The sequence below is a fragment of the Varanus komodoensis genome, unplaced genomic scaffold, assembly GCF_004798865.1.
Source record: "Varanus komodoensis strain SLA01 unplaced genomic scaffold, ASM479886v1 scaffold15, whole genome shotgun sequence".
Taxonomy (NCBI): domain Eukaryota; kingdom Metazoa; phylum Chordata; class Lepidosauria; order Squamata; family Varanidae; genus Varanus; species Varanus komodoensis.
This window is the reverse complement of record NW_025335440.1, coordinates 3,771,522-3,792,645: the sequence shown is the minus strand read 5'-3', so window position 1 is coordinate 3,792,645 and position 21,124 is coordinate 3,771,522. Positions and strand designations below refer to the sequence as shown.

The 21,124-nt window shown below is 44.3% G+C and overlaps 1 protein-coding gene across 5 annotated transcripts in view; it reads right to left on the bottom strand.

The window, feature by feature from the left end:
- ZMYM4 (zinc finger MYM-type containing 4) overlaps nt 1-21,124 on the bottom strand; it is a 63,807-nt gene that overhangs the window by 27,927 nt on the left and 14,756 nt on the right. For 4 of the 5 annotated variants that reach the window (XR_006414192.1, XM_044424797.1, XM_044424800.1 and 1 more), the window contains exons 2-8: nt 12,334-12,379; nt 5,270-5,797; nt 4,741-4,808; nt 3,456-3,626; nt 2,939-3,017; nt 2,183-2,435; nt 674-848 (exon numbers count right to left, since the gene is read on the bottom strand). Coding sequence is in view for 4 of the 5 variants with exons in the window: in XM_044424797.1 (XP_044280732.1) it covers nt 674-848; nt 2,183-2,435; nt 2,939-3,017; nt 3,456-3,626; nt 4,741-4,808; nt 5,270-5,797; nt 12,334-12,379 (1,320 nt within the window). In the remaining variant the exon portion in view is untranslated. Of the gene's footprint in view, nt 1-673; nt 849-2,182; nt 2,436-2,938; nt 3,018-3,455; nt 3,627-4,740; nt 4,809-5,269; nt 5,849-12,333; nt 12,380-21,124 lie in introns of all 5 variants that reach the window. The other variant, XM_044424798.1, reaches the window with a different exon arrangement.

Sequence of the window (21,124 nt, the reverse complement as noted above, 5' to 3'; positions counted from 1 at the left end):
GTAAGCCGCCCCGAGGCTTCGGCGAATGGGGCAGCATAAAAATGTTTTTAATAAATAAATAAAATATTAACCTCTACAACCCAACTGATAACTAAAACGAGCACAACACATACAAAAAAACATCGTGTGCCCACTCCCCAGGAGACCAGTTTATATCTCTATTTTAGTTCATATAATATAACAATTAACAATATATAATATACTTTAGTTATACCCATATCCCCTCCAGAAATCATATATTCTTGATTAGGCTTACAGCCTTTCCCTTCCATCAGTACTGCTTTTACAAAACCTTCCCATATTTCATTATATTTACTTTTATTACCCCCTTTTTGATTTTTATTTCTGTTGTCAATTTATCATTAACAATCATATTCCATATTTCATTATACCGTTCATTCCTTTATATAACCCATTTCTGTTTCCTGTATTTAACCATTACTAACCTAGCTGCCATTATCAGATTTAGGATCAATTCTTTCTTAACTTCATTTATATCTTGTTTCTCAATCAGCAGCAATAACGCAAAGAGACTGCGCCTTTAGTGATATGACCAAAGCAATAAGAGGAACTTCATGGCTAACCGAATATGGAGCCTCCCGAACCCAGAGATGCCCACCCCAGCCACCTGGGCTCGACATCCAGAACAAGCAATTGTTGTGCATTTGCTTACCACCGCATTCTTCTGGCACATGCTGCACTTGGTGGAAATACTGTTCGTGTGGATGGTAACAACAGGCTTCCTTTTCAGCTCATACATGGAAAGACACGACTGGCTGCAGAAATCCTTGCTGGAGTTTGTATTATCAAACTGGGCAGTAATCACATCCTTTGGATTCAAAATGTCCCTAAAGAGAGAGAACCAACGTTTCAGCGTTTGCAGTCACAAAGCAACACCTTCCATGGAACAAACAGGTTCTCTACAATATACAAGTCACTTTACAATAGGTGTGCAATTGGCGCTGAAAATGCGACCTTCCCACAGAATCTGGCCTGTGGGCAGCTTCATCCCAGAATCAAAGTGAAGAGTGCAAACAGGAAAAGATCTGGATCAAGGCAAGCTTCTACCTTCCATATGCATTAGACTTCCACTTCCAAAATTCTTGACCAATAGCCATTTTCACTGGGACTTTTGTAGTCCAATATCAAAAGGTACCAGGTTGCCTGCCCCTGCTCGAAATGCTTGGTAAGCGATCCTAGGAATACAACATCAATGCTCATCTTCAAATTTACCAAGAGGGCAAATGTCAAAGTACTATTACTTGTTTCAAGTATTTTTAGATTCCTGAGGTGGTTTAAAATAACAAATACCTCCCTGTTTCCAAATAACAAAACCGGTGCAAGGACAAAAGAAGGGGGAAAAAATCAAATGTTATCCTTATGCTTGCCAGCAGTGCAGATAAGACTGCCTATCCCTGCAGTAGCCCTCTCATTTGCAAGCATTTTGTCTTGCAAGGTTTGACCAGGTGGTCTCAAGCCATTTATAGGCAAGCACTGCCCATTGTTTCTCAACTCCTCTTAATCACTGACTTGTGCCTTCAAACAATTCGCATTTGTTGGGTCTTAGTTGCATTTGGGCAGGTTCAATTTTACATTTCTTTTCATCAGAAAGTCTCACTTTAGTTCAATGTTGCTTACTCCCAAGCAAGCATGCCTGGGATTGTAGCAATGGACAAGTTCATGGAGATAAAGGCAGAGGACTCTTAAAGCTGATGTTTGTAACACAGATCTTGTTGGCCTTCCCAGTGAAGTTCATGGAACAGTTCTACCCTAACAGACTGGCCCCTGTCCCAGTTACATGAAGCTCTTTTTCTGGAGGTCTGCCACATTAATTTATAAGCCACAGTAAGTTATATTTATAAATGAACAGGCATTTAGTGGTCAATAGTTTTAATTAACCCACTGCTACCTGCCCAGAGCCTCAGGGTAGCAATATTAATTCATTCTGCATCTTCCACAACCAAAAAATCAAAATGCATACAATCAGAGGGAAAAAAACCAACAACAAAATTACCAATACCAATGATAACAGGGTCTAAAAATGAAGAAAAAAAAATAAAACAGCTGATAGCAATTTTGACTTCCATACCACAACTAGACCAATTTGACCTAGGACACTTCTGAAGACATTTGTCTTCATTTTCTTAATCTAACAGAGCAAATTCAAAGCCACTGTCCTTACTTAGAGCAGCTGGAACAGGTTTTCTTGGTAGAAGTTGGTGGCCGGGTGGCTGGTACAGTATATCCTGTGAGGCACAGTGTAGAACAGAAGAGCTGAGTGGAGCCTTTCCGCTGATAGGCTGTTTGCCCCTTCTGCAGGATTTTCTTACATCCTGAACAGGAAACTCGAACGGCTGCACTTGGGACGGAAGGAAGCAGTTTGTTCATGCCAGAAGATGGTGCATTTGGTGGGAACCCTGAAGTCAGCTGTGGAGCTTGCCAAAAAGAGAGAAGAAAATAATGCTATTGATGTGACATCTGGAGGCTCTCTTTCATCTGAAAGTTGGGTGGAAAGAGTTCAGCATTTCCTCCTCAGACAAGTGTACCTGGTGTCAACATTACTGTTGTTTCTATGCCAAGCAAAGTATTATCTTTTAATTTCCCCCAGGTATTTTTTAACGCACTTCTATTTTAACCATGTACTAGCGCAATCGGAAAGAAACTGAGGAAGCTGGTGAGTGCCCCCCCTTATCCTGGGACCCAGAAGAGGCAGGGGGACTCCTGCCCACTTTCTGATGCTTTGCTATGGAAGTTTCTCTCCGACCTAGGCCTTGCGCTGTACAGCGAAGCCCACATGTGTGATGCAGAGACCACAACGAAGAATGTATCTTTTTGGCACATACCTAAGTGCCAAGTGAAAAGCAGAGGAGGAAGTATGCCACCCTTCCCAATACAAGTGGCTCTGCCATTCTCACCCACCCCAAACCCTGCTCCTTACCAAGAGGGCTGCCACTGACTGAAAACACAGCGCTGATCTTCAGTTCACCTTCCTGAGTTTTTGGCTGCTGACCATATTCCTGAAAGCAACAGCCACAGGTGAAATTCCATCAGTGATACTCAACTCATCTTAGACCATGGACCATGTCAGATATTCACAGCATAATTCCAGGGCAATGAGCAAGCTCAAAGTTTCAGACTTAGAAAGCCTGCACAGCACTGGATGCCATGAGTGGCCCCTTCCCCTGTCTCATGGGATGCTATTCGCCATGTCTGGTGAAAGGGCCGATTATACTCCCTTCCAACTTTTGGCTTTTGCCCACATACATGTGCACCAAATGGAAAAGTGCAATGAGGGACCCACAATGCAACAACAGTATAATAATAAAAAAGCCTAAAGGAGAGGTGCAACCTTATCCCCACTATGCCTCTTCCTCTTCACCATACAGCTTTAACACACCATACAGCCAATGCTGAATGGATGCAGGACAAGGCTAGGCAGTTTATGTCCATCTTACCTCAGTATTATCTGGTTCATCCTTAATTTTGTTCAGCAGCCCTTGCTGAGGTGCCATAGCTTTGTCATAGTCATTGTCCAAAGGTTCTTCCTTGATTCTAATATTTGGCGCATATGAATTCCCTAGTTCTTGACCAACAGATTCCTTATTAGCAAACAAGTAGCTAGACTCCTAACACACAGGAACAAGAAATAATTTAACTAGCATACATATTCAGAAGACAGTTTCTCCAAAACACAGAATGTGGTCGTACACTCCTTAGGTATTTTCTAACATGCTTCAAGTAGAAAATCAAAAGATAAAGCCTTATTTCAGAAGCAGACAACCTGGTTCCCATCAGACATAATAGATGACAACTCAGCCCCAGGCAGGATGATCAAAGCACGGGGGACTGTGGGAGCTGTTGTCCAAAACACCTAGAGCTGATTGGGTTGTCTGGCTTATTTCATCAATTTCCATCTCTCAGTAGTTAAGGCATCTCTTTAGAAAGAGACATTTCATCTATGAAGCATCAAAGCTGCCTCTGATAAAGTTAAAAGGGCAGGGGGGAAGTGGTATACATTTTAAAACGTTCTAGGTCTATTTCATACCTTGCTGGATAAAGCTCTATTTCATTTTCCCAGATTTTCTTCTCCCTCCAATGCTTTCCTTGTTTCTTTTTGCCACCAAGTTAAACGTTCCTTGCTGCCCAAGCATTTTAATATTTTAGCATTTACAATTCAATTTATTTTTAAACAGACTTGATAACTATGATTCTGTTTAGTTTGCTGGTTGTTACTGCTTCAATTTGTCTTGAATTGTGTTTATATTGAATTTATTTTTGTTTGTTTTTAAAGTTATGTATACCACCCTGAGTGAAGGGTAGATTATATATTATAGAAACAAAATAAATCAAGGCACAATTCTATGCACCTTTAGACAGAGAAAAGGCCTACAAGCACCAGCAAGCTGTCTAAAGACGCACAGAATTGCACTCTAATTTAATCTGAATCAGTCCTATCTTCCACCTCTGCAGTCCTAGGAACACTACCCACCTCCCCCGGCACTTGCTTCTTTACCCTTTTCCAGGTCCTTTCGCCAGTGCTCTCCATGCTCCTCTGTAAGATCAGACCAGTTCAGGCAATGCCAGCTTCTACTTGTTCCATTATCCTATGACAGCAGGGCAGCTTGACCAATGATCACCAGGAGTTGTCAACAGCAAAACAAGAGCTCTACAACAATCTACTCCAAAGTATACACCTTGATGTGCAATTAAAAGAACATAAATGCCATGCCCATAACTTACCCTGAAGTTTGTTTCTGGAGTTTGTGGTGCTAACTGTGTCCGCAATGTATCTTCTACTTGATTAGGAACTGAGGAGAACATAGATTAAGTCAGCAATGCTTTGGAAATACATTTCCTAAAACCTATATGAATTAATGAATCTCCTGTACAAGGTACATGACCTTCTTCTGAGGAGTTTGCCCATTTTGGACAAGCACCAACTGTCACATTGAGCATCCTCCGCTCACTTCAGTGAGGCTTGTACGGGCTCTTTGAAATGAAAGCAGCAGTGCTTGATGGCTCATGCCATTTGCTTTTCAGTGTTTGAAAGTTGCATGAAATGGAGTACGTCTGCCAAAGAAGCCCCATCATGAGCAAAAGGTAACAGCTGTTCAGGCAGGAGACTGCGCAGAGTGAGAGACAGACCCTTGGATTTGACCCTCAGAACACCATCACTGGAAAGTCCCTGCATAAACATCACTGAAACAGGCAGGAACTGATCAAACCCACCAGTTTTCTCTCTGCCTAGTCTTAGGAAACAAAGCATTACCTGATTTATCGAGGAAGCTACTTTTCAATCTGGAATCCAACTCCTTGGGTATTTTTTCCAAGCGTTTGTCACGCTCCTGAAAAGGTCCGTCTCTGGCTTTCTCCTTTGTCAAAAAGGTCTCTTTACCATCATCTCTGGTTATGCTAAAATCTTTCCGAATGGACTTAAATACAGAGGATCCTTTGTCAAAAGGCGGAGAGAGATCCTTCTGGATCACATTTTGCATCTGTGTGTCTTTCTCATTGTCCACTGCATGATCCCGAACCCTCCGCACCTCTCCCCGGGTATCCTCGGGGCGAATGGCAGAAGGCAGACCATCCTTTGGAGCAAAGGGCTGTTCATCCTCGTTGTCACTCCCAACAACTGGAATTCCTGTAAGATCCCCAGAGTTCAGGAAGTAATCACTATCATCCAGCAAAGAATTTGTAGATCCTGTTCGGTTCTGCATTCTGTAGGGTATGCTGTCGAAAGCAGGGGTTAGATTGTGGACCGTTTTCTCAGACATTTCTTTATGGACGAGGTCACCGCCTGGAGAGGAGAGCAGAATCAGATGCCTTCAGAAATCACCCAATTTGGAATCTGGAGGCAAATAGAAGTTTGAATACATTCAAAATATCCACATATATGCTGGGTACCTAATTTCTATGTCCTATAGCAATTTTGCACTGTCTGCTGAAGCATCTGCTTTTCTCTCTCTCTCTCTCCTGAATATACTGCCATCAAGTTCTTCAAAGGAGCCCAAGTTCCATTACTTTGCTATTAAATTAGTACCACATTCCCACCATCAATAAATGCAACAACAAGCCAGAGTCTGAACCCAGCATTTGTTGTCTGAGAAACCAGAGGCAATGGGAAACCAGAGGCACAGCCCCCACACATTAAAGGTTAACCAACCCATGAATTGCCATTACATGTGAACTAGGTTACTGTCTACTAGACTGAATTAGGAGGGAACTTTTAGGCTGGTTAACAAACTGTGAAGGTTTCTGACTTCCCAGTAGTAGGTCCATGGACTCACTATCTTGAGCCATCTGGAACTAGGATTCTGCCATCTTTTAACATGGGGACAAGGATGGTAAAAGCAGGTTGCTTACCTGTAACTGATGTTCTTCGAGTGGCCATCTGTGTATTCACACATACGGGTGCTGCGCCTGCACAGTGCCTAGGCCGGAAAGATTGAAAGCTAACGGTTTTTGGCGGGAAACTCTGCTCCCCGCTCCCTCGGTAGCATATATATAGAGCGGAGTGTCCGCCATTTTCTCCAGTCTTGGGAGACCGAACGTTCGCCACCTCACGGAGGAAGATGGTATAACAACCTATTAGGTACCGTTGTATCCTCTTCTGGTACCGATGCCATAAAAATATGAGGTACCGAAGCAGTATTATATGGTACCGAAGACTAAACCACTCACCGACACCGAGCAGGGCCGGCGGGTGGGTTGTGTGACTGCACAGATGGCCACTCGAAGAACATCAGTTACAGGTAAGCAACCTGCTTTTCTTCATCGTGGCCTCTGTGCATCACACATATGGGTGAGTAGCAAGCTTACCAGAAACGGTGGTGGGCGGTGTCGCTATTGAAGAACGGCAAAAAGAACAGCCCTCCCGAAGGAGCAGTCTCGTCTGGCACGCACGTCAAGGCGGTAGTGCTTCGCGAAAGTACAAGGCGTAGCCCAAGTTGCTGCCTTACAGACATCCTGGATCGGGGCACCCGCAGCAAACGCGGAGGAAGCCGACACCACTCTAGTGGAATGGCCCCCTGGAACAACAGGTAAGTCCATCCTTGAAAGTTGGTACGCCAACGAAATGGTTTGAACGATCCGTTTTAACAGCCTCTGAGACGAAACAGGTGATCCTTGGTCCCGCTCAGAATACTTTACAAAAAGCCTATTGAAGCGTCGAAGAGATTCCGTACGCAATCTATAAAAAGCTAAGTATCGTTGAATATCCAAGGTATGCAAGGACCTCTCGATCAGGTTTGATGGCAACGGAAAGAAAGCAGGTAGCACAATTTCTTGGTTCAGGTGAAATGGTGTGACAACTTTAGGTAAAAAAGTCGGATCCATCCTCAGGACCACCTTTTCCTTATGGAAGTTTAAGTAAGGTGGATCAATTCGAAGAGCACAAAGCTCACTGGCTCTACGACCTGAAGTAAAAGCAACAAGAAAGGCCGTTTTCCACAAAATGAGTCACATATCGACAGTGGCTAAGGGCTCAAACAGTGGTTTCATAAGCACCTGAAGGACAACCGATAGGCTCCATGTCGGCATAACCGGCCGAATAGACGGATGGAGATTCTGCAGTCCTTTAAGAAATTTCCGAGTAAGTGGCTGCGAAAACACTGACAATCCTTGTACTGTACCTCTATAATGCGACACTGCAGCTGCATAAACCTTAATTGAGGAAGGTTTCAGTCCCGAGCGGTGCAGGTGGAGCAGAAACTGAAGAATATGCTCAACCGACGCCGTAACTGGGTTAAGCGAGCTAGATTCTGCAAAGGACGAAAAGCGGTGCCACTTCGCTGCGTAGGACTTTCGAGTTGATGGCTTTAGTGCAGACTCGAGAATCCTTACAACGTCCGGATCGAGGGAACTCGGTCCCTACAACATTCCCGTTGGTACCAAGTCAGTGAGGGGGTCAGACTAGTCATGAGTTGAGGTACCGAGTGACCTAAGTAGATCTCTGTCCCGAAACAGTCTCTCGGATCAATGAATCCTCCACGGAGAGCGGTTCAATGACAAGTCCGGATGACGGACAGCGCCGTTTTGCTGAGTTAGGAGATCTTGTGTGGTTGGAAGACGAAGGAAATTGCCGTCTGAGATCTGAAGGAGAGTGGAGAACCATGCTTGACGGGGCCACCAAGGTGCTATGAGTTTTCCTGTGGCATCGTCATGCACGATCTTCGAGACGACTTTGGTCAGTAGAGGAATAGGTGGGAATGCGTAAAACCTGAGATTTGTCCATGAGATCATAAGGGCATCCCCCATCGATCCTGGTCCTATTCCTGCCCTGGAGCAGAATCTTTTGCACACCTTGTTTCTGTGGGTAGCAAACAGGTCTATGTCCGAATGTCTTCACAGTTGGAACAATTGAATGCAGACATGGTGATTCAGTTCCCATTCATGGGTGATCAACATGTGTCTGCTCAGGGTGTCTGCCTCTTCATTGTCGGTCCCGGCCAGATGGACCGCCAAAAGGGTTATACCTCTCGGGATACACCAGTCCCAAATGTCCATGGATAGGCGGGCTAGAGCAGTGGACTTTGTTCCGCCCTGTTTGTTGATATAGAATACCGCCACTATGCTGTCGGACGTGATTTGTATCACTTGGTGGCGAAGAGCTTCTTCGAAGGACCGGAGTGCCTTGAAAATCGCTAGTAGCACAAGGTAATTTATGTGGCTCAACGATTGTTGGCAGTTCCACATGCCCTGGGATCGAAGCCCTGCGCATACCGCACCCCACCTGACCAGTGAAGCATCGGTGTATAGAGTCATCGTCGGGTGAGGGGTGATGAAGGGGATCCCCACGTTTAAATTGGCCGGGGATATCCACCAAGTCAATGTTCGTAAAACAGCGTGGGGTACATGAAGTAGTTTGCTGGATGAATCTCTTTGTGGACGAAAGTTCTTGTTGAACCAGAGTTGAAGAGGACGGAACTTCAACCTGGCATGCGGGACAATGGCGACTGTGGCGGCCATGTGACCCAAAAGTCTTTGTATTGAGAGCACTGTCACTACGTAGTTTTGTCGAATCCGAGAGATGCAGACACGGAGGCTGTCCTGACGGGCTTGAGGGAGGAACGCCCTCACTACCGTGGAGTCGAGGCGAGCTCCGATGAAGTCTATCACCTGTGTAGGGACAAGGGATGATTTTTCACTATTAATGCAGAGTCCAAGATTGTCCAACAGTATGCAAGCAGTCTAAACAGCTGACAGTAGGGTTTCGCATGTCTGTGACTCTATAAACCAGTCATCCAGGTAAGGGTAGACTTGGATGCCCTGAAGACAAAGGTGAGCACAGACTGGTGCCATACATTTTGTGAAGACCCTCGGAGCCATGGCCAAGCCAAACGGAAGGACACTAAACTCGTAAATGTCAGTTCCGATGGTGAAACGCAGAAGACGCCTATGATTTGGATGATTCAAAATATGAAAATAGGCATCTTTTAAGTCAAGGGAGGTGAACCAATCCTCTCTCCTCAGCAGTGGAAGGATATTTTGAAGGGTAGTCATCTGAAATTTCTTTGGTTTGATAAACTTGTTGATATTTCGGAGATCCAAGATTGGACGAAGGCCACCGTCCCGTTTCGGAACTGTAAAATATCTGGAATAGAATCAGTGAAGACCTTCAGAGCTGGAGATCCGTCGAATTGCCCCCTTACAAAGCAGTTGTTGCACTTCTTTCACTAGCACTGGGGAGTGCGGTGTAAATCGAATCGGGTTAGACGGAGGAACGGTATCGAATTCTATTCTGTATCCAAGTTGAATGATCGACAGGACCCACCGATCAGATGTAATGGACTCCCAAATGGGGAGTCGGCCTTGTAGCCGTTCCCCAAAGGGGAGGGGTAAGGGTGGGTATGGAGGTGGAGGAGAGGTTCGCCCGTCCCATCAGCGTTGATGCTTTTCGGTATTGAAACATCAACGGTTTTGCGGAAAACGCTGATGAGGTTGTTGCCTTCTGCGTTGCGGCCTTTGCTGGTACTGTCGCTGCGGCAGCTGGTAGCAGTAGGACGGATGCGACCATGACCACTTAAGTTTCAGCTGTCCGGGCAATTCCATGCATTTAGCCGTCATCCGGGATTCATGGATGGACTTTAGTTTGTGATCGGTGCAGGAGTGAAAAAGCCCGGAGCCGTCAAAGGGCATTTCCTCTATTTGCCACTTCATTTCATCAGGGAAGTTGCAGTTTCGCAACCAGGCATGCCTTCTCAGTGAGACAGCCCCACAAGAGCTCTCGAGTCCGTACCCACATGGTGGTGTGCTGTGGACAGTTGTTGAATGGCAACTTACATCCCCTCCTTAATGAAGGTTCTGGCAAGATCCCGTTGCTGTTCAGGCAGGGGAGTGACGATATTATTCAGCCTCTGCGTAATAAAGAATTGATACCTGGCCAGGGTGGCTTCATAGTTGGACATGCGAAGCCCGAGTCCTGCAGCCGCATAGACTCTGCACACCAGAGTATCAAACTTGCAACCCTCCTTGTCTCTGGGGGCAATATGGCCTCTAGCTTCCCTGCCCTGGGATGATTTGACCACCACAGAGTTCGGCTTAGGGTGGTGAAGTAAAAAAGGAATGTCGCTCTCTCAGACCTGATACATGGACTCGTATCTCCTCACCATAGGCTGAGTTTGGGAAGGCAAGTCCCAAGGTTGCATCATCGCCTGCCGCAGAGTCGTAATAAGCGGTAAGACGATTGCTGGCGATTGTTCTCCCCTGACAATGTCGTAGAACTTGTTGGTGCTCGGATCTGGCTGACGTTGCGTCTTGATCTCTAGCAACCGAACAAGTCTAGACATAAGCTCACCGAAAGATATGTGAGGCTCTTCAGGCGATGATGGGCCTTGAGATGTACTGAGGCCATCAGGAGAGGTGGAGTCAGCATCCAAGTCGGAGTCGGGACCGAGGTGGTATGGCTCCGACGAGGAAGTCCCTGGCGAAGTGGGATGTTCGCGTTCAACCCGCTGGGAAGCAGAAGGCACATCCTCCTGTGCGGAAGGCGAGGAGCGATCCCGTGGGTGAGGACGGAATCCGAAAGAATGGTAGTCCTCCCAACCCGACAGGTAGTTGTAGTAAGGCTGGAACCATCCTTCTTCCCGCCTCTCGTCCATTCGGGACTGAGATGGTGGTGATGGAGATCGGTCTCTAGCTCTCGCCGTAGGCATAGAAGTCGGGGAACGAGCCCTCGGAGGGGAGTCCCGAATCTCTTCATCGGATATGGACTCATGTTGCAGCTCCTTGGGTGGTTGGATAGGTAGGCCCTGTTGTGGAGCAGGTTGCACTGGGGACCCTGGAGGGGTAAACCTGCATCGCCGCTTGAAGCATCGGTACCGATGGCGTTGGTACCGAACCTGCCGCTGGAATCAATGGAGCAGTCGAACCCAAATCCCAGTGCCTCTTCTTATGAGGCGGTTTGGCCGCCTTATCTTTCTTCGCCTTCTTATGGGCCGAAGACTGATCCGATCCCCCATGCTTCCTCTTTTCCCATTGTTTATGCGGGGGAGAAAGAAGTTGCTGAGGGGGAATTTCCATCATCCGATGGGTGCGGCTGAGATATAGGCGGCATGGGCGAAGGGCACTGCCCGGACATGCCCGAGGCAGAGGCTGGGCACTGAATTGCTGCGGACGAGGCTGCGGCCTTGCGCTTAGCAGATGGAGCATGCGCTGGCTCAGGCTTTACTGCAGGCTGATCTGATTGCATCAGCGCTTGATCCCATAGGAGCTTCCGCAGTCGGTTCTCCCTACTTTTTCACGCTTGCTTAGTAAAAGCAAGGCAATGGCGGCATTTATCAGTCCTGTGCCCCTCGCCTAGGCAAAGGAGGCACAAGTCATGCAGGTCCGCCGGAGACATTTTGGACCCACATTCCGCACATTTGCGGAAGGCCGCTCGCTGCGCCATCGCAGAAACAGAATACAGGAAAGAGGGAAAAGTAATATATGTTTGGTTGTTTTGTTTTTTTTAGGAACGAAGAAAAAGAGAAAAAGGAGATATAAACTGCAACGAGGGAACAATAACTTGGAATAAGAGCAAAAAGACAAACAGTAAGTAACGAAGAATACTGAGTCGAGCGAGAGACAAACAGGCACGAGGCACAGCGAACGGCGGTCGCAAAAGACTGGAGAAAATGGTGGACACTCCGCTCTATATATATATGCTACCGAGGGGCGGGGGGGAGCGGAGTTTCCCGCCAAAAACCGTTAGCTTTCAATCTTTCTGGCCTAGGCACTGCGCAGGCGCAGCACCCATATGTGTGATGCATAGAGGCCACGACAAAGAACTTAGAAAAAAACTGGGATTGGGGGAAATGGACCCTGTGTGAGCAAATAAGTAAAACAAATGCTTACGTTTTTCTGCTATGTTACTGAAAACTCCTTCAGCCTTGTCTTCAAACTGCAATAGGAAAAGAATCACATCATTACTTTGGTTGATTTATCCAAGAGAACACTTCCCTCCTCTTCATTACCCAATTACCAGTATCAAAAAAACTTTATAATTTAGGATTGTTCAAGAATATGCAACAAAGAAAAAAACATAGATATTTTCTTACTAAGGCTAACATTGTATATTCAGTGATCCAATCTTCCAATTCATGACCAGGATCAAGGCTACCTCATCTTGGCTCAGGCTCCACAAAGCCAGGAAATGGGATGTTGAGGCTGATGCCTTAACAGAAGTGTCCTGTGATGAGTAAAGATGTGCAGCAATGACAGATGGAGTTTGCATGTAACTTACCCTCCACGAACCCCATTTCCCTTCCTTTTTAACGTCCAAACGCAGACGACGAGGAGAACGGAGTGCCTGGGACCATCTGAGAGACCCCATATGGCCCTGCTTTTGTATTGCCTTATTTCGTGTATTGCTAGAGGAATTTTCCTATGAAGTGGCCTATATCCTTTTGCTGCTTTGGGGGATTAATTTTTCCATGTAATTTTTATTTTGAAATAAAATGAACAAAATTTCTTTAGATTACTAAAGAAACAGGAATTCACTAAGTATAATTAGACAATAACAAATATGCTTATAGAAAGCTTTAGCAGAACAGCCTAAGTAGGAGATCAATATCTAATGACAGAGTAAAAGTACATTTTATACAGCATTAAAAAGGAGTTCGTACAAGGGTGTTATTTTGTGCATACAGATATTCCACCCATTAGAAGATTTCAGCCCCGCCATATAGAAACCAGCGGTAATTAAATTTCTGTGGTAAAATACCACTACATACATTTTAATTTTTTGTCTTTTATATCGTATCTTATGTTGTATTTCATGGTTTTATTTTTGTGAAATGCACAGAGAGTGTTAGCTTTTGAGTGGTATAGAAATGTAATCCATAAATAAAACTGGTATAAATGTAATTTTATAGCTCACGAAGCACTAGCAAAACTTGCAAGTTTCTGGTAAAATTCAAAAGTACAGATAGAAAGCAAAGAGATACAAGGGAGCTTTATTCAAAAGAATGCATTCAAGTGACCTCCACTGAGAACGCTCAGTATTGAACAATGCTCAAGACAGAAGATCTCACCCATCTGTGACATGCAAGAAACATTTAAATTATAAGCCACTGATTGTGGGGGCCAAAGCATCACTTTGTTCTAACAGGTCATCAAGAACACAACTTTCTGGCTGGAAGCAGTTCAAAATCCACATCTCAAAGTCACCTGTGTCTTGTTGAATTCTGAGAAAATGTATTTTGAGCACCCCAGCCTATCAAGATCACTTTCAATTCTGTTTATTTCTTCCAGGATATTAGCTATCCCACTGAACTTTGTGTCATCTGCAAATCTGCTAAACATTCCCTGCTTCTCTTCATAGAAACACAGAAACAGAGAGAGTCAGAAGGGGCCTCCTGGGCCATCTAGTCTGATCCCCAGCTCTAGCTGGCTCCGCTCACGACATGCCTACCATGTGGCATGTCTAGCCTATCCTTGAACACCCTCACCGATGGGGCCTCAACCACCTCCTGTGGAAACCCATTCCATACCCTCGGGGTCCTAACTGTCAGGAAGAACTTCCTGGCATCCACATTGAACCTTGGTTCCCTGAGCTTTGCTCTGTTGGAGCGCGTCCTGCCTTCCTCTACAGGGGAGAACAGGTCTCTACCCATCTCCATGTGACATCCCCTCACATACCTGTATGTCACCAACAGATCCGCTCTGAGTCTCCTCTCCTCCAGGCTGAAGAAACCCAGTTCCCTCAGTCTCAACTCATATGGCTTTCCCTGCAATCCAGAAACCATCCTTGTGGCCCTCCGCTGCACAGACTCTAACCTGGCTATATCCTTCCTGTAATGAGGGGGCCAGAACTGAACAAAATACACTCCAGTTGCAGGCGCACCAGAGTCATACAGAGTGGTAGTAATACCTCTCTTGATCTAGAAGCCACACTTCTGGCTATGCAACCAAGGGTGGCGTTTGCCCTCTTGACCACCGCATCACACTGCTGACTCAAGTTTAGCCTGCAGTCAACCAGTACCCCGAGGTCCCTCTCACAAGTGCTGCTCTCCAGCCACTTGTCCCCTATCCTGTACTTATGACACCTATTTCTATGCCCCAAGTGCAAGACCTTGCACTTATCCACACAGAACGCCATCCTGTTGTCTCCTGCCCACTTCCATAGTCTGTCCAGATCCTTTTGGATCTGGAGTACCTGCTCCTCAGTTGTGGCCACTGCTCCAGTTTTAGTGTCGTCTGTGAATTTGATCAGCAGACTGTTCACCCCTTCTTCCATGTCGTTGATGAAAAGATTAAACAGGATCAGCCCCAGGACAGAGCCCTGGGGGACCCCACTTGTCACTGGCCGCCATCCCGATGATTCCCCGCTAATGGTTACCCTCTGCCTTCGGTAAGTCAACCATGCCCTAATCCACCGGACAGTGCACTGGTCTATCTCAAAACTCCTCAGTTCCTCCACCAGGATATCATGGGGCATTTTGTCAAAGGCCTTGTTGAAATCCACGTAAACCACATTCCACAAAGTGTGTCTGGCAGGACCTGTTTTTGCAGAAGCCATGTTGTGTGGCTGCCAGCCTCCCTTCCCTAGCATCACTAGATCTCTCACTATTATGAGCCTTTCCATTGTTTTTCCTGCAATGGATGTAAAGCTAACTGGTCTGTAATTTCCCATGTTCCCTCTGCTACCCTTTTTGAAAATTGGGACCACTGATGCCACCCTCCAGTCCTCTGGAACTTCACCCATTCTCCACGAGGTCTCAAAAATGGAGGCCAGCAGGCGTGAGAGAACCCCTGCCAACTCTCTAAGTACTCTCGGGTGTAACCCGTCAGGGCCTGGCGTCTTTGTAATGTCCAATGCCCTGAGGAGCCCCTCGACTTCAAGGGGGGTGACTCTAATCTGTGCCCCTAAGTCCCCAGCCTCATCTAATCTCCTGTGCGGATATCCCCTGTCCTGCTTTGGGGAGAACACAGAGGCAAAATAGTCATTTAGCATCTGTGCCTGTTCCCTCACATCAGTCACTGGATCCCCTTCCTCCTTATTTAGCGGTGCTACTACCTGTCTCCCCTTCTTCTTGCTATTTACATGCTGAAAGAAGCCCTTTTTGTTGCTCTTGATATTCTTTGCAAGTCTCAGCTCATCATCAGCCTTAGCCTTGCGAAGAATCCTTCTGCAATGGGCCGCCTCCTTCCGGTATACCCTTCTGTCTATTCGCCCAAGTGCCCATTTCTTACGGAGGTTCCTTTTGCATCTGATCCCTCCTTCTGCATCCATGGCGGCGCTCTCCTTCGCCTCCTCGCCTTACTAACTAGAGGTATCATCAATATCATCAAGGCTTACGCCTCCAAAACCTCCCTTTTGAGTGCCATCCACCTCTCCTCTTCATTCTCTTCAATCATTAATAAAAATGCTGAAGAAAACTGGACCCTGGAACTATGCTGCAGCTACCCCTCATTTTAATTGAACCAGTTCGCACATCATTCTAAACCACCATTGGTTAGCAGTGCATGCATGTGGCCATTTTGAATATTCAACTTCATCTTGTTCTCTTGTGCAAACCTAATGAGTGTGGATTTTTGTGGATTTTTTACAAAAACCCAGAAACCACAGGCTGCTTCAGGATTTGTTTGTGAACCATGTCAACAACACACAGTTGCTGCATTTACATGACACAAACTGGGGCCAGGATCTGAACAGACAACCTGGCACCAATGGAAATCAAAAACCAAGTATACCCCTTGCTAGTTTGACAGTCATTGGTAATTTCATTTTCAAAACGTGTAATGAGAGCATCTTTTTTTTCCTGGATTTCCTTGCACTTCACAGAAAGAGGGCTGTCAATATTTTCTACACTGGCTTTGTAATTTTCTTTATAAGACTAATAATGGCCTAATAATCTTTCCTCCATCTCTCCAGGGTTTTAAGCAGCACAAGCAGCACAAGATACTGAATTCCCTCAGACTTTCTGCATTATCTCAGTGCTGATGCTCTACATTTCTTCTGTTTGTATTCTCAGTGCTAAATTGCAACATGGTATAGAAACAGACCAATCATTTGTAGCTGCTGCTGTTTACTTGTCATTGTTGAATTGGTCAAAGTGCATTGCTGATTCCCAATCTTCTTTGGTTTTGAAGAAATAAAAACTATAACCAGCAGTCTGATTGATTTTTGACACTTCTGTAATGTTATTACATCGAAGAAAGCAGAACTTAGATCGGCAACAGAAGCCCTCCTCCAGGAACCATCTGTGAAAGAAGTTAGGAGACAGAGTACCCGGAGGAGGGTCTTCTTTGCAGTGGTGCCCCAACTGTGGAATGCGCTCCCCAGAAAGGTCCGCCTGGAGCCGTCATTATACATTTTTCGGTGCCAGGTTAGGACCTTTTTATTTAATCAATATTTTAATATGTGTTAATATTGAATTTTAATATTGTATTTGCAGTCAAGAGTGGGTCGTTTATTTATTTATGCTGTTAGCTGTCCAGAGACATTGGTAATTGGACAGCATACAAATTTCATAAATAAATAAACAAACAAACTTATCAACAAGTTCACACTGGACTCTTCAATGTATCAGGAAGTCTGCAAATGATAACAGTTTAGGATGGCTCAGCAACCTTATTTGAACCCTGACCCAGGCAGGCACTGTGCCTCTCATCTTTCACTCTCTAGAAGTGTTTAGCAACACCCACAGGCCAATTCCCCTTGCTGAGGAAAAGTCTCAAAATATTATGAAAGTGATAACGGAAGTGTATGGGTACAACAGTAGACAGTATCCACACTGGTCTCTCCTGCATGGCTCCCTAGAATGGTTCAACTAGATTCAGAAAAACATTTCAATCATCATTTACAGTAATTCCTCTAGCTTTCAGTTGCAAACTCATGTTAGATTTGGATCTCTAATTTAAGTAAAGTGCAGTGCAAACTATTTGTCAGCCTTTGTCTATGGATAACAAATTGTATCAGATATTTGAAATTTGACTGTGAAAAATATTCAGGGAACCCAAAGCCTTCCAGCTACTAATACCTACTGTGTGGGACAGAAGTTTGAGGTGCTTTTTTTTTTTAAACAAATATATGCTGAACAATCTCTCTCTTTGTACCTGGACATTTTTTTAGACCATATCCAATTACTTTCTTTTGTTTTGTTTCTTCTACCTACATCAAACTGATTAAAAACACTTTATAGCATTGTTTTTGTTTACAATACAATATATGTCTGTTTTTCTGCTGTGATCCCTGCATTATTTCTGCTTGCCCTTTTTCAAGTTTTGAGGCAGGATTTATTATTCTTTTGTTGTTGAATTTGTTAGCATTTTTTTCTTATTTTGCATCTTCTTCCAGATGCTAAAAGAATAACATTCAGGTCTGGTTAAAACCTACTGGATTATATTTTATATAGATCTAAAACAGTTGTATTATGCTTTGCATCATAGTAGACAATCATCTTTTTATGTGCTGCAATAAAATTCAGGCCAAACAGTATTTAAATGACTTGTTAGTGCAGACATTCTAAATTTAAGAAAGAACAAATATATACTCGTTATTGTTTGACTACACTGTTTAGACACAAAATTTCAAGAATTTGGTTAAATCTTTTGAAAATACTATTATAAAGGTAATAATTTTAAGAACTGCTTTTAGTCTCCTAATGATTTTACTCTGGTTTTGTAACATATGGGTTTATTCTTTGACGCTTTTATTTTTATTGCATTATTAGTACTCTGTTTCTAATATGTCTTTTTATACTAGCCAAGGAACTTCAGGGATTGGACAGTTCAAAAGTATGAAAATAAATGACTGGCCTTAATAAGGAAGTGGTTCTATGACCCCTGGATACCATCCAGTCATACACTATTTCAGATTCCCTGAATCAAGGTTGGAGGCAGTGCTTTCACCTGGGAGAACTGAGACCCCCTACCTTAAAAGAACTGTGCTGTTCAAGTCTGGGAAAAGGTGAGGAGGGGAGAGACTGGAAAGCACAGAATATGAACCATTTGACGTCTTTTCAGCCTCCTTCCTCACCTTCTAAAACACCCTAGCTAAACAAGCCTAAAAGTCCATTTAGCAAAAAATGCAAGGTGCAAGCAGAGGGAGGGGATAAACACCTCTTCCGCTCTGCATTGGATGAGAGTAAGCCTCCAGTCAATTAAGAACAGAGAACCAATATATGCATGCACTCAACCCACAAAGGTAGATTCTCACATCAAGGTGTAAAAAATATTATCCCAGCAACTCTTATATTTAATTAATATGGTAAATGAAATCATTAAGATTGTACAACGAGACTATTAATATTAAAATTTTAGTTGGTTAAAAATAAAAGTAGTTGTTCTAAAATTATTTATTTTAAAATGTAACTGGCAGGTTGCATTAATACACGCACTTTCAGTTACATCCTAACCTCTACATGTGACAGATTGTAGCACACAGCATGAACTTGCGTGGGGTTTGGTCCAGATTTTAGATACTACCCATAGTGTCATGCAGTTACTATTTGAAACAGATACATCATTTCTGAAAGTAAACACAACAAGCAAAGCAATTACTAAAGGCACTATCCTATGTTTGCTGAGACAGAGTAAAGATCTAATTTCCAGTATGGTGGGGCAGAGGGGGATGCTGGAAGTTGTAAAACTTTTCTTCTGTCCAATCATATAACTGATTGCACCCTACAATGACTTCAAACCTTATTACATTCTCTCGGCAAACACAGACAAATCTGACCCAGACCTAGGAGTCAGAGTCAGTAATGGACAATCTTATGCACCCAATTCCAGGTATCAGAAAACAAAATCAACTCACCATTGTGAGGAGGTTCCAGGCACTTGTCCAGTCCTGTGAGTGTTCTGAGTAACCTGCATAGGATTGTCATTTATAGCAGCTGCAGTTCCAACCTCCTATTCCCTTTTCTTGGCAAGGACACGGGGCTTACTTCTGAGTAAGGTTTACACCAAGAGATTAGCTCCATTTCCCCTTCCCTTCAATGTTCTGTCTGTCAACACAACATTAGTGTGTCAACTGCAGCCTCTCTTGCTATTGAAGAAAGAGCACACAGAAAGGAAGTAATGACGGACAGACAGACAGACAGACAACTGGGCCTCTGTGCTATTTTTCTATGTTAGAAAGTTGTAGGAAATCGCTATAAAGCCCTAGTCCACGTTTTATTTTCCTTCCAAGATTTTGGAGGCATGAAATGCAGCACCAGGCTTGGGGTCATTGGGCTAAGTTTCTGCTTTCCTTTGTCTCCCACAAGTGTGACTTCCATGTCCATAAACACCCATATTCCTTCTCAAAACATACCATCCAAAAGCTGAAGCTTTCTGAGCAATTCACAATAATTTAACATGAAAAGTGCAGCATAAAAAATTAAATAGTTTTTAAAAGTATACAATGAAAGTGAAACTAGAGTAAAACCTAGCAGTAACGTAAAGATTTAAAATACAAGGTAGGGGCCAGGCAAGCGCCCCTGGGAAGTTCATTCCAGTTGGAATGAACTTCCCACAACAGAAAAGGTCCTCTTCTTGGTAGCCACCCACCTGACTTCCCTCAAAAGGAGTGCTGAATATGATTTTAGGGTCCAGGCAGGTATATATGGGAGATTATCATCTTTCAGATAACCTGGCCCCAAGCTATTTAGGGCTTTGAATGTTGACACCTGCAGCTTGAATCAGGCCCAAACATGGACTGGGAAGTCACTGCAGATGGTAAAGTAATGTGATCAGGTTGGCCAGTCTCTGCTAAAAAAATCTTGCAAACCTACTGTAAACCAGCTGAAGTTTCCAGCCCATTTTCAACTATCCAAGTAAGAGCATCACAGTGTTTCCATCTCCAAAGCCAGACAGCCTATCTAGAAGGTTCCTACAGTTAGTTGTTAACTTCTATGAAATCCTCTCTCTCTGGTGCAAAATAAGTGATGCAACAGTCATTCTTTGCGTAATCACTTACACAACGCCATAAACACATATGATGCTTTATAGAACAATAGAAAAGTAAAACAGAAAACTGCATCCAGCCCAGTGAGCATACAACTACATGCTAGAAAACAACTCACTTGGGAAATCCTGAAACTGAAGTCTGACTATGTCGGTAGTACTGAAGGGTGTTAACCCTTTATCTCTGTATCTTATTCCTGAAAGTATGTCCCTCTAACAAACTGCCTTGAAACCACTGAGCTGCGCATTTTTTAAAAAAATCATTATTTCATCCCACCCTCCTTGCAAGAGTTCAGTGCAGCATATTTTGTTCCCCTGCTACCAGCCCAGTGAATTGGGTTACGCAGACATATAACTTCTCCATATTCATTCAGTGGACTGACTGGGTGTCTCAACACAGCTCTCCTTAGTTCTCGGCTCAACAGGGCTAGCAGCAGGTTCAAGTGCCTGTGCAACATTCCTGGATGAAAGGTAAGCAAGGAGGAACATGGCTGAGGTGAGGTGCATAAAACAATGCATCATGTACAGAACATCCAAGGATGGTCAATGGTGGGAGGTTCAGGAAAAGAAAAAGAAAGGGTTCTTTACACAGTACTCAATTTAACTGCAGAATTTGCTACCAGAAGATGTAGTGATGGCCAGCAGCTTAGATGGCTTTAATACAGGACTAGACAAACTCAGGGTGGATCAGGTCATTAATTGCTATTAGTCACAGTGGCTGTATTTTATCATCCAGGGTCAGGTGTAGATTTCA